This window comes from Sminthopsis crassicaudata, chromosome 1, assembly GCF_048593235.1.
Source record: "Sminthopsis crassicaudata isolate SCR6 chromosome 1, ASM4859323v1, whole genome shotgun sequence".
In the NCBI taxonomy this organism is placed as follows: Eukaryota; Metazoa; Chordata; class Mammalia; order Dasyuromorphia; family Dasyuridae; genus Sminthopsis; species Sminthopsis crassicaudata.
In genome coordinates, this window is record NC_133617.1 from 533,256,104 (window position 1) to 533,277,405 (window position 21,302).

Genomic DNA, 21,302 nt, shown 5'->3' on the forward strand with positions numbered 1-21,302 from the left:
GCGGACCAGCCCTTTTCCAATGGGCATATAGTCTTTGGTCTAAGAGACACAACCAAATACTATCCTTTTATTAATAAAAATGCTGGCCTTAACAATAAATGATTAAATTGTGTCTCTCAAGCTTTTAAAAGTTTACAAATTTTATTTTTTAATAAAAAGTCTTATTGTACAGATGAAGACACTGAGACAGAGAAGTTAAGTAACTAGAGTTTGAAGAAGGGCTGAGACTCAAATCTTCCTCACTCATTATAACACATTTGTGCCTCAAAGAAGGGCAAGTTCATGTTTAAGAGGTTTAAGGACATGTAGTCCCAAGAAATCTCCCTCCTTTCCTTTAAATGTTTTTATGTAACTAGAATCAGAGTAAGAGCTAGATTTAGATAGCTTAGAGTTTATTAAATCCAATCCATTCGTTTTACAAGTTAAAAAAAATGAGGTCCTGAGAGTTTAAATGACTTGCCAAGGATAATAAACTCCATCTCAGCTGCCTCAACACAAAATTTTTAAATGAGTTTTGATGAAAATAAAGTCAATAAAAGAAGTGCTTAGCAATTTATGGGTTTGCAGTTAAAATGTTTCTGTTCATTTAAAGCCTAAGAAACTTATAAACTCTGTAAATATTCAAAAGTATACTTAAGATTCATCTATCATTCAGAAATTTTCTTAGCAGCTTTATATATAATTGAAAAAACTAAAAGTTACCTTGATGAATAACAACAGAGAGAAAATAAAATAAATTGTGGTACATTAGTGTAATGGGATATATAATGACAATAATATAATTTCCAAAGAAAATTGGAAAAGGTTTTATGAAAATACAAAAGAGAAAGAGTAGAAACCAAAGAATGAGGTAGACATTATGAATAAAAAACAATGGAAATAAAAAAAAATTACTCATGGAAAGTTAGAAGAAAAATGGATGAAATATTCAAAAGGAACAAGCAAAATCATATTAACTTGCATTGCACAATTTAAAAAATCCTTGTATAAAAAATTCAGAGGAAAAAAAAAGAGAGGGAAAGAAAAATAGAATACATTTGAGTTATAAATCAATAAATAGAGAAAATTAAGTGAAATTGTTATATTAATTCAAACTTCAAAATGTGCAGGGAGGGCCAAAGTAAATGCTATTCTGGATTTATTCTTTTTTTTAATATAGCTTTTTATTTACAAGATATATGCATGGGTAATTTTTCAGCATTGGCAATTGCAAAACCTTTTGTTTCAACTTTTTCCTTCCTTCTCTCCATCCCTTCCCCCAAATGGCAGGTTGACCAATACATGTTAAATATGTTAAAGTATATGTTAAATACTATATATATATATATACATATATACATACATACACATGTCCATACAGTTTTTTTGCTGTTCAAAAAGAATCGGACTTTGAAATAGTGTACAACTAATCTGTGAAGGAAATCAAAAATGCAGGCAGATAGAAATAGAGGGATTGGGAATTCTATGTAGTGGTTCATAGTCATTTCCCAGAGTTTTTTTTTGCTGGCTGTAGCTAGTTCAGTTCATTACTACTCTATTGGAACTGATTTGGTTCATCACATTGTTGAAGAGGGCCATGTTATTCTGGATTTATTCTGATGAAGGAGGATATTTCTGCACTCAAGAAACTTACCTTTTATAAGGGAAGACTATACATACATATACATGTGTGTGTAAGTATATATGTGTGCGAAGGTCTGGTCTAGCTCTTCTTGTCAGGATAAGCAAATGTCCTTGCCCCACGTGTGGACGCCAATTGTAATGAGCTGTCGTCTCTAGAAGCTGCCGGATCACTCTCTGGGAAGAGATCTGCTGTGTCTTCTACTCAAATCTCTTCAACAGATTCTTCTTCCTGTAATGAACCGTTGTCTCCAGGCAGTTGCTGTTAACTCTTGTCCAAAGAAGTGACTTCCCTTCCTGCAGAGAGCCCCGTCAAGCCTGATGCAATGCAGAGTCTTCTTCTTGTATCCTGGCTCTGAATCTCCTCCAGCTCTTATCCTTCTCCAGGCCGATCTGCTCTCTGCGCCCAGTGCTGTCTCTTTTTATCCTCCCAGAGAATGGGCGTGGGATAATGCAAGGGCTTCTGGGAAGAACCACCCCAGCCAATGAGCTTGCCCCCTCTATCAAGTCAACCTGAGTTCTCACCTTGTAATTGTCCAGAAAACCTGAATTCTCACCTTGTCACCATCCAGACAACCTCAGTTCTCACCTAGTAATCCCAACATCTCCCCCTTTCTTTTGATTTAGAACATAGGACAGTCATGACCTTGAAACATAAATCCATCAATATGGGAAGTATTACAGATAATTACATAAATTACATAAGCACATAGTAACATAGTAACATAACACATGCTAGAAGTATATAACATAATCATAATCATAAATTGAAAATTTATAAATGTCCATAAGTCCATTGTCCATTATTCTCATCTTGTGTGAGGAAGTCCAATGATTCCTGCTGGTTTTAAAGTTCTTTAACAGTCTTCTTATTATCCATGCTCTTTCAGTGTCAGATGTTTCTTAGATCTTCTCCTTTATTTTGAGGTCTTTCTCTTTTTCTGTCTCTTTCTGATGGACAAGGCGAATATGACTTGTTGGCACCCATCTGATTCCTTCTCCTGCTGAAGAAATACAAGCAAACCCTCTCCCCCAGGCAGTTAACCTATCTGGTCCCTTCCATTCACCACTTTCTGGATCTCTCCACATCACCTGGCGATTATCTAAGGACAGTGGAGCTGCTCGCACTGGACACTGCCCTTCTGGTGGGTTATAAAACCTGTCTGCCGGAGCCAGTGCATCTTTGTCAAAAATTAGAAAATTAATGGTATAGAGAACTAAATTTAGAAGTTCCCTAGGGCTACCTGTGGCTCCCCCTTTCTTTTGTTTTTGGAGGAGTGTCTTAATATCTCTGTTTCTTCTCTCTACTATTGCCTGCCCTTGAGGATTAAAGGGTATGCCCGTGGTATGTAAAATCTTATACTGTGCACAAAAGTGTGTAAAATGTTTGGACGTATATGCAGGTCCATTGTCTGTTTTTATTGCTTGTGGCACACCCATAATTGCAAAAGCTTGTATAAGGAATTCAGTGACCACTCGGGCTGTCTCTTTTGCTGCTAGCATTGCAAATGTGAATCCTGAAAAGGTGTCTACCACGACATGAATAAAAGATAGACGACCAAAAGATTTATAATGGGTCACATCCATTTGCCAGATTTCATTGGGTCTCAAACCACGAGGATTCTTCCCTGGAGGGAGTGTAGGAGCATGGAAAGGAAGACAAGCTGTACAGCTTTTTACTATGCTCCTAGCTTCCTCTCTTGTGATTCCAAATTGTAAACGTAAAGCTCGAGCAGCCTGATGATATTTAGAATGAGATTCTTGTGCTTCCTGAAATAAAGGACTACTGGCTAACATGGTTAGAAGGCTATCTGCCTTTGAATTTCCATCAAAAATGGGACCTGGAAGTCCACTATGTGAGTGGACATGCAAGATATAAATCTTGCCTGGATGTTTTCTCACTTGCTCTTGAAGTTCCTTAAAGAGCTGATAAATATTGGAGGCTGCAAATTTTATTTGGGCTGTGGCAATTCTTTGTACTATACCTACTGAATAGGCTGAATCAGTAATTATATTTATGTCTCCTGGGTAATAAGTAAGAGCTAGCATGATAGCAAATAATTCATTCTGTTGAGTGGATTGAAAAGGAGTCCTGATTACTCTCTTTATGGTTAAATCATGAGAGTATATGGCACAAATATTTTCTTTGGAGGCATCTGTAAAGATTGTTGGTCCTTTAAGAGGAACCTTAGAAACCTTTTCTTCAAAAATCCATCGCCAATTATGTAGTAGCCGGGTAATCTTTAATGGAGATCCATGTGCAAAATTTGGAGCGGTGGCCAATAAAATTTGCCATTCTGGGATGGTCTCACAGCATACATTAATCTGTGCGTTAGTATAGAATGTGTATATTTTTTCAGGACTTATCCCAGATAATTGTGTTACTCTCTTAATAGCCTTTAATAAAATCCTAGCCACAAGCACTGGGTAAGGTGTAAGGCTTTGTTCTGGTTGTGCTGGGAGGTTCACCCACTCAATCACTCTGTCTCCTTGATGAAAGACTGCTGTGGGTGCCTCTTTTGTAGCAAAAACTGATATTTCCAAGGGTTTTTGAGTGACTCTTTCAACCACATTGGATAAAGCCAGTTCAACTTCTCTCAAAGCCTTTTGTGCTTCTTTTGTAAGCTGGCGTGGTGAATTTAAAGCACTGTCTCCCCTTAAAATGTCATAGAGAGGTTGTAGTTGATTGGTAGTTAAGCCTAACACTGGACGCATCCATTGGATATCTCCTATTAATTTTTGAAAGTCATTTAAGGTGTTCAACTTCTCTGTTCTTAAAGAAAGCTTTTGTACTGTGAGTGTCTTAGGATATACTTCATATCCTAAATATTGAAAAGGAGCATGTCTTTGAATTTTTTCTGTAGCTATATGCAGTTTGTAGTACTTTAATGTTTCCATGGTCCTTTGTAGACATGCCTCTAACATTTGTTCCTCAGGTGCACATCCCAAAATATCATCCATATAATGTAACAATATTACTTTTGGAAAGGCTTTTCTTACTGGAGCAAGAGCAGCTGCAACATACATTTGGCACATAGTAGGGCTGTTTTTCATTCCCTGTGGCAAAACTGTCCATTCATATCTTTTATAAGGCTCGGCCAAATTAACACTAGGCACTGAAAAAGCAAATCTTTTCATATCCTCCTTATCTAGAGGAATAGAATAGAAACAATCCTTAATGTCTATAACCCATAGAGGCCATTCTCTTGGCAACTGAGTAGGAGATGGAAGTCCAGGCTGAAGAGTTCCCATAGTTTCCATCTGTTCATTTACTCTTCTTAGATCAGTTATCATCCTCCATTTTCCAGATTTCTTTTTCACCACAAATACTGGGGAATTCCAAGGACTTAGAGAAGGCCGCAAGTGTCCTTGGTCAAGTTGTTCTTGCACTATGTCTAATAAGGCCTGAATTTTATCACTTCTTAAGGGCCACTGTTCTACCCACACTGGTGAATCAGTCTTCCACTGAATAGGAACTGGTGAAAGTGCAGGTAGGCCTTCAACAGCAGCCCTGCCTAAAAAGCCGAAGTGCTTATTTGTAATCCTATCTGCTGTAAAATGTCTCTTCCCCACAGATTGATGGGGATTTTTTCAACCACAAAAGGAGTAAAAGCTCCTGTTTCTCCTTCAAATACCCATCTCAAAGGCCTAGCACTAACCTCTGCTGCTATTGATCCTCCCACCCCAGACATATAGGTGTCTGCTTTAATCTTTGGCCAGTGACCGGGCCAATTGGCACCTCTAATAACTGTACGATCTGCACCCGTGTCTACCAATCCTTCAAATGGTATTCCGTTTATATAAATAGTAAGCATAGGTCGGTCAGCTGTCACAGCTGCTGTCCAATATATTCCTGGATTTTGTTCATTGGAGTCAAAATCTAGGCGACTATCACTAGGTTGCTTATTAGGGGTCCGTAACAATAAGCCTGATGCTACTACTTCTCCTGGTTGATAAATCACACGTTGTCTGCCTGTGTTAGTGACTGGGATATTAGATACACGTTCTCCAGTCTCCCACATCAGTGTATGGATGGACACTGTTTTGTAGGCACTCTCAGAAGGTGAAATGGTCAAGCCTACTGTGCCTGGAGGCAAAGGATCCATAGGCTCAACAGGAACAGATTTCACTTCTCCAGGGAGTATCTCGGTGGTCTCTACTGCACACAACTCTATTTTTCCTAATTTCAATCCCTTTCTTCCATCTGATTGCCTTTTGGCTGATTGATCGTGTCTTAAAATTCTCTGGATGTAACCTCGGCTGCCATCATGCCCCACTTGGGGGCCTGAAGCTGGGCCCCACCTGTCATTTCCCTGTGTCAATCTACATTCAGAGGCCCAGTGGAGGCCCTTGTGACATTTTGGACATGGAGTTTTAGGTCTTCTCTCACCCTGTCTTCTCACTGTATCTCCATATCTACACTGAGCTCTTAGATGCCCAATTTTTCCACATTGAAAACATCGCTGAGTTTCTCTAGAAGGCCCTTGCCATGAGGGACCCTGTCTTTCCACATTCATCATTGTCCGGGTGTAAAAAGCATTTGTTCCCACTGTAGCACAGCGTCTTATGATCTCCTCTAAAGGAGCATCTTTGTCTAATCCCCATATAATTCTTTTGCAAATCTCATTGGCATTTTCCTTAGCCAGATGTCTGGTCATTATTTCTGTAGCTGAATTTTCTCCAATAGTTCTTTTGACAGCAGTTTGCAAACGTCCCACAAAATCTGCAAAAGGTTCATTGGGACCTTGCTGTATTTTAGTGAAAGCCTCTCCACGATCTTTCTGTCCAGGAAGGACACCCCAAGCTTTTATTGCAGCCTTAGCAATTTGCTCATATACTGTCATGGTATAATTAATCTGTTCCGAATTCTCTCCATACTGACCTTCACCAGCTAAGTGCTCAAAAGTGAATTGTGTGTTAACTCCTATTTCCAAATTGCATCTGACTTGAATTTTACATAATTCATGAAATTCCGCAAGCCATAATAAATTTTCTCCAGGTTCCAGGCATATCCTTGCTATGGATTTCCAATCATTCGGGGTTAGGACTTCATAAGACAAACCATCTAGTAACATTTTGACATAAGCTGATGTAGCCCCATAAAGGGTACAACCTTTTTTCAAATCCTTAATTTTATTCAAATCTAAAGGTGCATATCTTCTCCTTTTTTTACCTACAGAGTCAGTATTTTCAATCACAGGATATGCATGTATAAAATCACTTATATCCTGTCCTTCTCTCTTAGCTTTAACCAATGCTTTTTCTAATCTTGTCATAGGCTTAGGCTTCTTCACAGGCAATTCTGTTTGTGTTTCTGCCTCTTCCCCTCTTTCTTCCTCCATCTCTGAAGGTGGGGTTGATGTGGGCCTGTCAATAATCTGTTCTCTAGGCAGGGTTGAAGCTTCTTCAAGAGAATCATACCATAATTCCTCATTTAAATCCTCTTGCTCTAGGGAAAGATCTTGATCTTTCCTTTTTTCCTCACACTTCCTCCTCTGTTCATTTTTAGAACTTTTCCTTCTCCTACAACTTGCTTGATAGTTTAAGGCTAATTGAACTATGTTGTAGATATAAAATACTTCTGCAGAAATTGAACGAGGCCCATTTTTTGCTTGAAATTCTTTCATTTCATATCCCACTAGCTTCCATTTATCTACATCTATCTTTTCTTCCTCTAAGAACCAAGGGGATGTACGTCTTAATGCAGCCAAGAGTTTAGCAATTTGTACCCAGGTTACAAGTAAACTCTGCTCCTCAATTATCTTGATTATACTCTCTATAGTACCACTCCTGAATGGAGCTGAGGTTGCTTCTGGGGCTGGGGTTGAGTCGGCTGAGGTCCAGGGATTGAATATAGCTAACATCTGCCCCATTTCAGCTATAAGAGATTCCTGGTTTAACCCTTAACAAGTTAAGTTCCTTATTTATCTATTAGCACGCTCACTTAATCTTTAACAAAGTTTCCTCGTTACTCACGGTTCTGGGTCAGAGAGACTGAGATCTAGATCGGAAGCTTTTCCACTGGAATCAGGACCGTGTCTGTCCCTGTTCGGGTGCCAAATTGCGAAGGTCTGGTCTAGCTCTTCTTGTCAGGATAAGCAAATGTCCTTGCCCCACGTGTGGACGCCAATTGTAATGAGCTGTCGTCTCTAGAAGCTGCCGGATCACTCTCTGGGAAGAGATCTGCTGTGTCTTCTACTCAAATCTCTTCAACAGATTCTTCTTCCTGTAATGAACCGTTGTCTCCAGGCAGTTGCTGTTAACTCTTGTCCAAAGAAGTGACTTCCCTTCCTGCAGAGAGCCCCGTCAAGCCTGATGCAATGCAGAGTCTTCTTCTTGTATCCTGGCTCTGAATCTCCTCCAGCTCTTATCCTTCTCCAGGCCGATCTGCTCTCTGCGCCCAGTGCTGTCTCTTTTTATCCTCCCAGAGAATGGGCGTGGGATAATGCAAGGGCTTCTGGGAAGAACCACCGCAGCCAATGAGCTTGCCCCCTCTATCAAGTCAACCTGAGTTCTCACCTTGTAATTGTCCAGAAAACCTGAATTCTCACCTTGTCACCATCCAGACAACCTCAGTTCTCACCTAGTAATCCCAACATATGTGTACACATTTATGTATGTGTGCATAGATATGTAAACATAGAATATATACAAAGAAATAAAAGGCAAAGTGGTAGAAATACAAAATCATTAGCAGAAACAGGAAAGATTTTATGTAGAAGGTAGCACTTGACTAGAATTTTGAAGGAAGTCACGGATTACAAGAGCCAGAATTAACAAAGGAGCACATTCTAAGTCTAATGAACAGACAGGACAAAAACAAATAGTTGGCAGGAGGAATGTCACATGTGAGCAGCAACAAAGCTAGTTTGGTTAGATTACAGTCCAGCTGCAGGAAACCAAACAATGGGAAAGTTAAAAGTGTCTCAGCTTTAATAAAGCCCAGAATAAACTAGGGCTAGTTAGGAAAATTAATAAAAAAAATTGTTTTTCATTTATCCCATAGTCAATGAATAGATAGTAATGGATGATAAGGGAGAAAACAAAATTACTCAACTCTTGTTTTATTTGTTGCCTCTGTCAAGGAAAATGATCTTAGAGCAGAAGAAAATTAGCTAATAATTAGGGTTGAAATCAAAGATTAAGTATAGATTTGATTTTAATTTCTGGCAGAATTCTAGAATGTAAGAAATAGTTAACGAAACTCCTAAAAAGAAGGTAAGGAGCATAAAGAACCAGCATGGTTTCATCAAGAATATATCATGACAATTTAATCTTTTCTTTCTTGACAGGGAAACAATGCTAGTACATTAAGGAAATACAATAAATATAGCTAACTAAATCTGTCATGAATATTACTGTAAATTTGCTAAGAGAAAGGAAGACTACACAATAAAGAGAAAATAGGATAGTTTGGCATATTTAGAAATGGTTGAATGACTAGACCCAGAATACTCATTAAGGGTTGATATTAATTTGGAAATGGTCTTTACTGACTTCCCATCCTCCCTGTGAAGTTTAAAATTTAAAAATGATGATTTAGCTAGTAGCATAAATAGTATGTCAAATATGCCAATGACACAAAGTTGTGAGGGATAATTAAACTGTTGGATGACAGAATCTGGGTCCAAAATAATATAAATAGTTTAGAAACCTGGTTAGAATAAAATAACACAAAATTTAATAAGGCTAAGCTAAATACAATCAACATTATAAAGCATGACTAGCATAGTTAATTGAAAACAGTGAGAAAGTTTTAATGGGCAGCAACCCCAATTTCAGTGAAAGAGATGGTAACCAAAAAACCATATCATCTGAGGCTTCAGTAAGAATGAGAGAACTGATGGCCTGTTATCTTATGCCACAGTCAAGTCATATCCAGAATACATGTAACATTTTAGTAAAGATAACTTATAATTTACAAAGCATCCAGTTAAAGGCAACCTGTATATGGTGAAGTTATTCAAGATCATGACACAATATATTAGTTAAAGGAGTTGGGGCTTTTCACTTAGAAAAAAGGAGATTTTACTGGATGTCTTGATGGATTTGTAGGGCCATCATGATGGAGTTGTATTAGATCAAATAACTTTAACAAGTATTTATTAAGGATCTAGTATATACAAAGCACTGTGCTAGGTGCTCAGGATACCAATAGAAAAACAAAACAAAACAAAAATAGTGATTTTAAGGATACATGTAAAAAACTAAAGAATCATTTGAGGAAGAAGAAAGGACAAAGAACTCAGGGCATTAAGAAAGCACAAATATGGGAGGCAGACTTGATGAGCTGAACTTTAAAGGTCATTAAGGATTCTAATAGGGGAAAAGTGATAGAGGTCATGAATTACAGACATAGGACATAAAAATGTATAAAGACAAAAAGTTGTAAGATGAATTTCTAGAACAAGCAAGTAAGGCACTTTGGACAGAACATAGATAATGGAAGGAGAATATTGTGAAATGCATAAAAAGAAGGAGGAATATTCTGAGAAGATGGCAGAGTAGGTCAGTAAATTTCAAGCTTGCCAGATTTGCTCCATAAAGGAACAAATCTGCACCTCAGGGTGAACGGAGACTGGTGAAAACAAAGAATTGGGGGCTAGTTCCACAGAAAAGCAAGTGGGGATCCCTTGGGGCTATCTGGGGGGTATCTAGAGCCTTAGCAGGAAGCATAGACTTTCACTTCCAGGATATCAGAAAGAATGGCGAATCAGAGATTTGAGTCAGGGAAGACCCCCCCACACACACACACAACATGAAGGGTATAGCATCCTCCAAAATCTATAAAGAAATAAGGGGAGGCATAGAAGGATGTATAAATTTATGGGAATGGGACAAGGTATATAAATTAATGGGACATGATGTACAAATTAATGGGCAAGGGACAAAGGATAAGGTGGGGAACAGAAGGATGTGTAGAGTTATAATAGTGGAACAAGGTATACAGATTAGTTGGAAAGAGATAAAGAGGAAAGGAAAGGGTGGGGGAAGGTTAAGTAATAGCAAGGCAAGTTAAGGAGCAGAATTAAAGTAAAAGAATTATCAGGGATAAGAAATAAGAGATATACACAAACACTACAACAAGAATCAGGAGTAAAATTTATTAGAAAAAAAAAGTTGGGCTAGTAATGATTGATCTGAAGTCAAATTTAAAAATTCAATCAAGAGAGAAATCCATATTATATGTCAGCCTTATTGATATTGTTTTAGATGCATGGTATATGAGTAAATGTGTGTATATATATGTATGTGTGTGTGAGAGTATATTTGGGTATGTATACATGTAAGTATATTTATATATATATATATATATATATATATATATATATATATATATATATATATATATATATATATATATATATATATATATATATATATATATATATATATATACATATATATATATACATATATATATATATTTTTTACATATATACATTTGTATAGGTGTAGGTATGAATATATGTGTGTGTATATATATCTATATCTATCTGTTCTTAATTGTAGCCTCCTTAGGGAAGATGAGGGGGATGACAAGAAAGAAGAATAAAATAAAAAACATGCACAACAGAGTACAAAAAATTAACCTACAAGGAAACAAAGAAAACATGGACACTCATGAATATAATTTCTTCTATCATTACATATGCCTTTTTGAAATGGTAATTTACTGCTATATATTTTGAATCCTCCCTGATGCTCTCTGTTAGGCACATAGCAATGTTCTGTTTTAAATTTTCCTTCTCCATCTTTCTTTTTCTATTTTGTTTTTTCTTTTTTTTTTTTTTTAATTTTTTATTATATATATATTTTTATAATATTATCCCTTGTATTCATTTTTCCAAATTATCCCCCCCTCCCTCTATTCCCTCCCCCCGATGACAGGCAATCCCATACATTTTACATGTGTTACAATATAGTCTAGGTACAATACATGTGTGTGAATATCATTTTCTTGTTGCACAATAAACATTAGAATCCGAAGGTACATGCAACCTGGGCAGACAGATATTAGTGCTATATTTTGTTTTTTCTTAATAAGATTTTTATTTGTTCAATAAAATAAAAAAGTTTTTTTTTTTTTTAAAGAAATGCATGAAAAGATTGACTGCAATAAAACTTTGAAAAGTTTTGAATACCAGCTTGGGAAGCTGCATTTTAATCAAAATGAAATAAGGAACTCACAGAAAACTTAGAGGTAGAAGAGTGAATAGATTATTCTGACAATTGTGTGAGAATTCCTTAGAGAAAGGAAAGTTTGGAAATTGAAAACCCAGTGAAAAGAACTATTCCAATAGTATACGTGAAAGGCAATGAAGGCCTCAATTTGGAAAAGTGGGGATGAATGCCAGTAAATTTTATAGAGAGAGCTGGGAATTCAATGGGTGTCAGGAGTCAGAATCAGGGGAAAGACTAAAATATGACTGTGATTACAGCTGTAACACCCCTGGAAGGGGCAATGGTAACCTCAGAAAGAATGAAACAGGTTTAAAATTTTTAAAAAGGCACATTTCAGGAAAAGATAAGTTGCTTTGGATTTATTGAGTTTGAAGTATAGATGGACAATAGGCAGAAAAAAATTTAAAAATCCATTGCTGTGGCAGAGGAATTAAACTAGGAAAATTTAGGAACATTAATATAAAGCCAGATATCATCCCCCCAAAAAAACTGATGATTTTACTACTCAGCCCCTTTACAGAATTATAGACTAATCATGCAAAAAAAATACACTTCCAGATATCTGCTATATAAACATTTCCCCCATAACATATTATTATTACATTTTAGGCCAATAGGACTTAGTTTTGTTCTAAAATAATTAAAGTCAAATTATTGGGATTAATTAATTAATCTAAATTATAGGTTTAATGATTAATCTTTAAATATTAATATTTTAATTAGTCTAAATCAATTAATTTAATTAATCTAATTATATTAATCTTAATCTTAATTATTAATCCAAAATATAATATAATGGAAATTATAACTATTACTGAACATATGTACTATGCAATGAGTTTATTTGAATTACAAAATGATAATATATTACAATTTAGCACACTTAAATCACTTGCACATATTATTTATTTAATCTACAGAGCCATCCCATGAATGCAAAATAAATTATTTTTTAATAATCCAAAGTATTTTTCTTTTTTTTGCAGAGACAATTGAGGTTAAGTGACTTGCTCAGGTCACACAGCTAAGAAGTGTTAAGTATCTTTTTTTTTGAAGGGGAGGGACTCAAAATTTTATTAAAAATTAATGTCTATTGATACACACTATGTTCATCCCCCTCCTTTCTTTCTCTCAGATATAATAGGTTACCTTTGCCTCTTCATGAGATATAGTATCACCACTTTACCCTTTTTTATGATATAATTTCCTTTCCACCTCGAGTTTCTAAGACAAATTATTTACACATTTTTATGGCAGAAATATAGTTCTCAAGATTTCTTTTTATTTTTTTAGAAATCTCTTGAGTTCTGTATTTGAAGACTGAACATTTTGTGTAGATCTGTTTTTGTTTTTTTTTTTTTTTTTTTTTTTATCAAGAATAGATGGAATTCATTTATTTCATTAAACGTCCATCTTCTTCCCTGGAAAATGATGCTCATTTTTGCTGGGTAAGTTATTCTTGGCTGCATCCCAAGTTCCTTAGCCTTTCGGAATATCATGTTCCAAGCCCTTTGTTCTTTTAATGTGGACGCTGCTAGATCCTGGGTTATCCCTATTGTGGATCCTCCATATCTGAATTCCTTTTTTCTAGCAGCTTCCAATATCTTTTCCTTTGTCTGATGGTTCTTGAACTTGGCCACTATATTTCTTGGCATTTTGATTTTAGGGTCCCTTTCACTAGATGATCGATGAATTTTTTCAATGTCTGTTTTACCCTCTGTTTCTAAAATGTCTGGGCAGTTCTCTTTGATAATTTCCTGGAAAATAGTGTCCAGGCTCTTTTTTTCCTCACATTTTTCAGGGTGTCTGATTATTCTCAAATTGTTTCTCCTGGATCTGTTTTCCAAGTCTGTTGTCTTTCCAATGAGGCACTTGACATTCTTTTCAATTGTTTCATTTCTCTGGTTTTGCTCGACTACTTCTTGGTTTCTCCTTGAGTCATTCATTTCTACTTGTTCGAGTCTAATTTTCAATGATGTATTTTCTTCACTCACTTTTTTTATATCTTTTTGTAATTGTCCAATTGTGTTTTTATCTTCTATGGAATTTTTTCCATTCCATCAATTTTATTTTTTAGAGAGCTGTTTTCTTTTTCCAGCTCACTAATTTTATTTCTCAATGATTTGATCTCTTTATCCACTCTGGATAACTTCTCCAGGCTCTCTTGCCAAGCTTCCCTTTCCTTTTCCTATTTCTCTTCCAGCTCTCTTGTGAAAGCCTTTTTGATTTCCTCTATGAGAGTCTTATGTATTGAGGAGCAGATCATATCCCCCTTAGGGGATTCCTCTGGAGACAGTCTGCTTTTAGTCTCCGCAGTGTTTGAAGTCTGCTCTCTCTCCATACAGAAGCTGTCAATGGTTAGAGCCCTTTTAAATTTTTTGTTCATTTTGTCAGAGCGGGAATCGAAGAAAACAAATTGACAAGAGAAATAATGGGTCTGTTTTTTTTTTGGGGGGGGAGATGGGGCTGGATGGTGTTACTGGACTTCCTCTACAGACTGAGGGAGACAGCAGCGAGGCACTAACAGGACAGTGATGGCTGCTCAATCGTCTGTGCTCTGAGGCTCTAAGAATGTGCTGAGTCACTTCAGGTGGGGGTTGGGGGTGGCTGATCGAGAGAGAGACGCTAGCTTTCTGGGGTTTTATTCTTTACCTCTGGTGTTTACACCTTCTCTGCTGCTCCTGGCTTGCTGCCAAGGCAGAACATCCACACTGGGTTAAAGGTCATTTCACAGAAAAGGCAGAGATTGTACCTCTCCCCCTCCAGTCCGGCTATGTGAGCTGCCTGTCTCACTCTCGCTGCCTGCCCTCAGTCTGCGCCCAGTCTGTTTGTCCCCTCCCCCGAGCAAACACAGACCTTCTCTGGAGAATTTCAAGGATGTCAAATAATTATTTGTGGGTTTCTTTTCCGTCAAGCATTAACTCTGAGGCTTGTCATAAAGTAAGTCCTGAGAGAAAATGCAGAGCTCAAGCAGCTGTCTGCCTCCACGCTGCCATCTTGGCCAGAAGTCCATGTTAAGTGTCTTTGAACTCAGGTCCCTCCTGACTTCAGGTCAGCTACCCCATCCAAAGTATTTTTTAAATTAACTGCTAATTGAAATGGATTATTATTATATTAATACTTCTACCCTCTAGGGAAAAAAAGGCAACAAGCCTAATGAAAAATAAATATACTAATCAAGTAAATCCTAGATTTCAATTTCACTGCCTACTCTAAGGATGAGGTTTATTTTTAAAATTATCTTTTAAATATTTACCTGGTAAATGCTTTGGAAAGCAAGAAAAAGGTATAATCAGAGACCATCCTAGAAAGCAGGAAATAAGAAACCCCATCCACCATGCACCCAGCCAGCGTGGATCATCTTCAGTGATGTCAATGCTAAAATTTGAAAATAAAAAGATTCAAATCTAGTTTCTTATTACAAACACATAAAATGAGAAAATAAAAAGATTCAAATCTAGTTTCTTATTACAAACACATGCTGATACTGAACAGCAGACACCATATTCTCTATTAGATTTTTATCTCCCTAGTACCTAGGGAATTCTTCATATGCAGTAGTAGCTGCTTAATAAATAACTACTGAATGGATGATTCAATAGATAGAAATTCCTTCTGAGGCAGAATAGCACCAATTAATCAATCAATAAACATATATTGAGTACCTACTGGCTACTACTGAAAAAACACAAACTGAAACAATCTCAGCCCTTGAGAAACTTATTCTTTTTTTTATAATACATTCATAGTTTATGTAACATTTTGTCATAGAAATAACTAGTTTGTATTCTAACCACTAAAATAAAGGTCTGTCTTTTTTTGTCCCTAATGCAGTCACTTCTTTAAAACACAGAACAGTACTGGAAATTAAGTGGACGCCCATCAATTGAGAAATGGCTGAATAAATTATGATATGAATGTAATGGAATATTACTGTTCTATTAAAAAGGATGAGTAGGTTGATTTCAGAAAACTCTGGAAAGACTTACTAATGGTAAGTGAAGTGAGCAGAACCAAGAAAATATTGTACACAGTAATTACAATATTATGTGATGATCAACTGTGATAGACTTGGCTCTTTTCAACAATGAAGTGATTCAAGGCAATTCTAATAGACTTGTGATAGAAAGTGCTATCTGTATCCAGAAAAAAAAAGAACATGGAGATTGAATGTGGATCAAAGTATAGTATTTTCACCTTTTTTGTTGTTGTTGTTGGCTGCTTGGTTTTTTTCTTTGTTGTGTTTTTTTTTCTTTTGATCTGATTTTTTTTCTTATGCAGTATGATGAATATGGAAATATGTTTAGAAGAATTGCATATGTTTAACCTATATCATATTACTTGCTATCTAGGACAGCAGAGAGGGAGGGAGAGAGAAAAAATTTTGGAATACAAGGTTTTGCAAAGGTAAAAGCTGAAAATTATCTTTGTATGTATTTGTAAAAATAAAATACTATTTAATAAAAATAAAGAAGTGTGTGTGTGTGTGTGTGTGTGTGTGTGTGTGTGTGTGTCTGGTTAGACCAAATAAAACCAAATCATATCAGTAATCAAACTGGGGTAGCTTTCATAGAAAGCCGTATGAAACAAAAATATTAAAATATCTAAATATATAATCAATTCATGGAACATGGTGATTATTTTGTTAAGGAACTCTTATAATGTGTATATTCAAGTACTAAATCATTCTTCTCAAGATCTGAACATGATACAGAATTAAGATCTTTATCTTTATAGCAAAATGAATGCAAAATAATGCCCTGAAAAAAGAAACGTGGCATATAAATCATCCTGTATCCCTTTCCGGCACTGAGTACTTTTATGTTTATTTTGGAGTATTGTTTTGGTGAGCATTTTTGGAATTCAAATGGGTTTCTATGGGTTTGTGTGAGGAAGTTGGAATATTTCATATGGGAAACAATGCAGAGAGGATTTACAAGGAAAGAGGAAATACACATCAAAATCTGTCCAAATTAATGTGAAGGGCCTAATCATAACATTCTCTTTCTCCTTTTAGACCTAAAAATGAACAAAATACATATTGTTCCCCCATAATTTGGGTTCAAAAAAATAAATGCATTGCATATTAGTCCCAAGCAACAGATGTGAAACACACTTCCTTCATCTTAGAAGAGAGTTAGAGTATTGCATAACATCAAATGCCATCAAAATGCTAGTTGTTTTAGCTTAAATCTTTTTCTTTGTTATAATAGAGTTCAACTGGGAATAATCCTAACATCAAGATTATGAATGTGATATAAAATTTTTTCTTAAAAGTTAAGGCTGTTAGTGGATAAAAAATTCATTATGAATCAGTGTCTCAGACCTCAAAAAGTTAATGCTATGCAGAAGAATGTGTATAAAAAGAAAGTTGACAATTTCTCTGAACTCAACACTGCCCTGCTCAGACCACATCTGGAATAGTTATTCAGGCCTGAAGATCAAATTTTTAGGACAATGACAAAATGAAATGTCTCCAAAGGAAATTTACCAAGATAGTGAAAAATCTAAAGAACATTCCACAGATAGACTGATGGAAGACTTTGGGGGACCTGATAGCTAGAAAATGGCTTAAATTTGTTCTGCTTGTTATTATTACCATTTAGAATTAGAAGCAATGGATGGAAACTACAGGGAAGATGAAAGGGAAAACTCCCTTTAAATTTCAATATGGAATTGTAATACAAATGCAATAAAAACATTACAGAAATGGAATTAATACAAATGCAATAAAAACATTACAGAAATGGAATGTTTTGCTTTTTCTCTTCATTAGAAGTCTTGAAGAAAAAGGAAATAACCACTTGCTAAGTATTTTGTGGAGGCAATTCTAAGGCAGACAGGTTGGACTAGATGACATTTTAGGAGCCTAAAGTTATGATTCTGTGAATCTGATTCCCTTTTTGGATCATTGGAAAATGGCTACAGATCAGGGCTCTTTAAAAAATTATAAAAGTTGTCATTTGAATATATCTATCAAAGAACACCACTGTTTACTAACCTTACCTACCCCTACATGTTGTATAGGTAGGTACATTTTTGCTCCATTTTGAGCAATCACCTCAAGTTGTGATCCTCTGGAGATGGGTCAGTTCCTTGTGTCTCCATGTTAGCAAAATAATAAGTATTATTTACTCATGTAGAAGAAAAAGAGAAGAAGGACTTTGTCTTGGGAAGTGCCCATGTAAGCCACTCTAGGGGAGTTAGTTTAAAGGGAGCAAAGGGATACTGTTGATGTTTTTGCCCTTAAACTGGTCAATGTTCTATAGATTCAAAGCAATAAAGTCTGAGGAGAGAGGGAATAAAATAGTACTGCTTTTGTGATAGTGAGGCAGAATCACTGCAATGGTGTTAGGTTGCTAGGTGTTTTCATTTTTTCTGTGATCCTCTGGAGATGGGTCAGTTCCTTGTGTCTCCATGTTAGCAAAATAATAAGTATTATTTACTCATGTAGAAGCAAAAGAGAAGGACTTTGTCTCGGGAAGTGCCCATGTAAGCCACTCCAGGGGAGTTAGTTTAAAGGGAGCAAAGGGATACTGTTGATGTTTTTGCCCTTAAACTGGTCAATGTTCTATAGATTCAAAGCAATAAAGTCTGAGGAGAGAGGGAATAAAATAGTACTGCTTTTGTGATAGTGAGGCAGAATCACTACAATGGTGTTAGGTTGCTAGGTGTTTTCATTTTTTCATGTGTTTCTATGTAGAACACACATTTCAAAGCCTATCCCAGGAAAGCTATCAAAAACATATATATCCCATGTTGTCCATGTCTGGGGCCCTATTGACAAGCTTCCTGAGGTTTAGGAATTGATACATATCATATTTCAAGATTCACCTATGATAATTATATTTTTGAGCTCAGCATAACATAAGTACTTCCTAAAGTTAACTCATTTTTCTTTTCACCCAGTAAAAGTATAAATCACATATTATTGAGTAAATTCATGAACGTATGGCCTAAGTAGAGATTAAGTTTCCATAAGTAATAGTGATATTACTGCCCATCCAAAAATGGTTGATTCAGTGGTATAGCAATCTACAGAAAGTTTCAGAAAAAAATTTTTTTTAAAGTAGGAAGAAATAAATTAAGAGAAAATGGGACAAAGGATGGAGAGAATTTCTCTCATATAACTGGAGTCTACAAGTATAAGTATATACAAATGTGGATGTAGTAAGTAGAATGGACATCATGTAAATTTTCATTTAAACTGCTCAAAGGGAAAAAGAATACACATTCATAAATATATACAGAGGTATCTAGACAGTGCACTAGGAAAAATATTGGATTTGGAATCACTTAACTTTTAGTCAGTCAATAAAAATTTATTAGATATTTACTGTGTAGAATCCATTAGAAACAAAAGTAGTAGTAATCATTGATTTCAGAAAGTCAAAGAAAAAAGATTCCATCAAGAAAGAAAGCTTTGTTCTTTGTATCTGTACTTAACTGTAGCCTTCTTGGGCATAGAAGGGGGTAGGAAAGTGGGAAAAAGAACAAAGTAAAAATGTACAGCAGACAATAAAAGAAAATGTACTGGGAAGTAAAGAAAAGATGTGCAGTTCTGAATATAATGTCTTCTATACATTATTATTATGTATGCTTTCTTGAAATGGAAATTGTGTTACATATTTGAATCCTCTCTTATGTTCTTCTGTGGATATGACAATTTTTTTTCTTTTTCCATTTTTTCCCCTAATTTGTACTGAAGTTTTAATTAAGTAAATACATTTTTTAAAAGTGGACTATGCATCAGGCACTACGACCTGTTGGAGATACAAAGAGCAAAAGATAGATCCTGCTCTCAAGAACTAATAATCTAATGGGAGAGTCAGCATGTAAATAAGCAATGTACCAAAAAAAAAAAAAAGAGCTTTATGTAGGACAAATTGGAAATAATCATAGGAATAGAAGGTGGAGCTAAGATGGTAGAGAGTAGACAGAACATTGTCTGAGCTCTTCCTGCCTTCCCTCAAAATCAACACTTGATCAAGCCTGAATGGATTTTGGAATGACTGAACCCACAAACATTCAAAGTGTAATAAAGTTTCCACTTTAAGATATCCTGGCAGGACTTCAGAACAGATCTGTTTTAATTGGGCAGGGGGAATGCAGCTTAGGTAGCACATGGAAGGACTAATAGGAAGGCTCAGTGCACCAAAGCCCGGCACAGAGAGCCTAGCAGAAGAATTTTCGCCAAAAGACTGAATCAAAAGGGTTGATTACGGTGTTCTGGTTCAGAAAGCCGTTCAGAAGTAAGACCTCCAGAGCGACTAGAGAAGACAAACTATGAGTCCCTAAGCTCCAGCATAACATGCAGGGCTTGACTAAGACACTCAGCACTAGAATTAACACAATCAGTGAGAAGTCCCTAACTCCCTGCATAGGAAGCTTGAAAAGATTTCCCTTATTCCCTAAGAGGTCTGACCAAAGCTCTCTATGGAGACAGAGAAGACCAGAACACAAACCGAGAAGAAGACAGCAAAGGCAGAGCGCCTACAAATGCAGTCTCAAAGAGGGATATGAACTGGTCCCCAGTTCAAAAGGTTCCTTTGAATAGCTCAAAAAGGAGTGTAAGAGAGAGACAGAAGAAAAATGGGCAAAAGAAATGAGAATTATGTGGGAGAACTATTAAAGTTTAGCAGAAATGCCAACACCTTGGAAAAGAAAGTACAGAAGTTGACTAAAGAAAATAACTCCTTAAAAATAAATTTGATGAAATGGAAAAAATATATACTAAAGAAAAATACTTCCTTACAAACAGAATTGGTAAAATGGGGTAAAAATGCACTGAACAAAACTACTCCTATAAAAGAACAATTGGCCAAATGTAAAAGGAGGTTAAAAAAAAAAAAAAAGCTAACTGAAGAAAATATTTCACTACAAATTAGAATAATACTATTAGAAGTGTATAATTCAATGAACAATTAAGGATCAGTCAAACAAAATTTAAAAAATAGAAGAAAATGTAAAATACCTTATTTGAAAAACAATTGATGGACATTTAATGAAATAAGGGATTTTCAATCATTTCTGTTGAAAAGACCAGAGCTGAACAGAAAATCTGATCTCCAAATACAAGACTCAAGAGAAGCATAAAAAGCTAAGTGGAAGGGAAAAAATCTTTTTAAAGATTAATATGTTTACCTCTCTATATGGAAAGAAGATGCGTGTAACTCTTGAGAACTGTATCTTTGTCAGGGAAGTTAGAAAGGGTATACTTAGAGGGTGTAGTAAAAAAATGTGATGATATAAAAAAGAAGTTAATGTTGGAAAGAGGATTGTGTTGGAAGAAGAGGAAAGGGAAAGTAAAATGGGGCAAATTACACCACATGAAGAGGCACAAATGACCTATTATATAGTTGAGAAAAAGAAGGAAAGGGCATTGCTTGAATCTTAATTTCATAAAATTTGACTCAAAGAGGGAATAACATACATACAGAGTTTGGTATAGAAACTTGTCTCAACATATAGGCTAGTAGAAGGGGAAAGGGAAAGAG

At 35.8% G+C, this 21,302-nt stretch overlaps 1 protein-coding gene across 1 annotated transcript in view; it reads right to left on the reverse strand.

Moving 5' to 3' along the window:
• Nucleotides 1-21,302, reverse strand: part of LOC141550842 (solute carrier organic anion transporter family member 4C1-like) — a 147,475-nt gene that overhangs the window by 88,102 nt on the left and 38,071 nt on the right. The window contains 1 exon segment of the mRNA XM_074281903.1: nt 15,062-15,183. Coding sequence (XP_074138004.1) covers nt 15,062-15,183 — 122 coding nt within the window.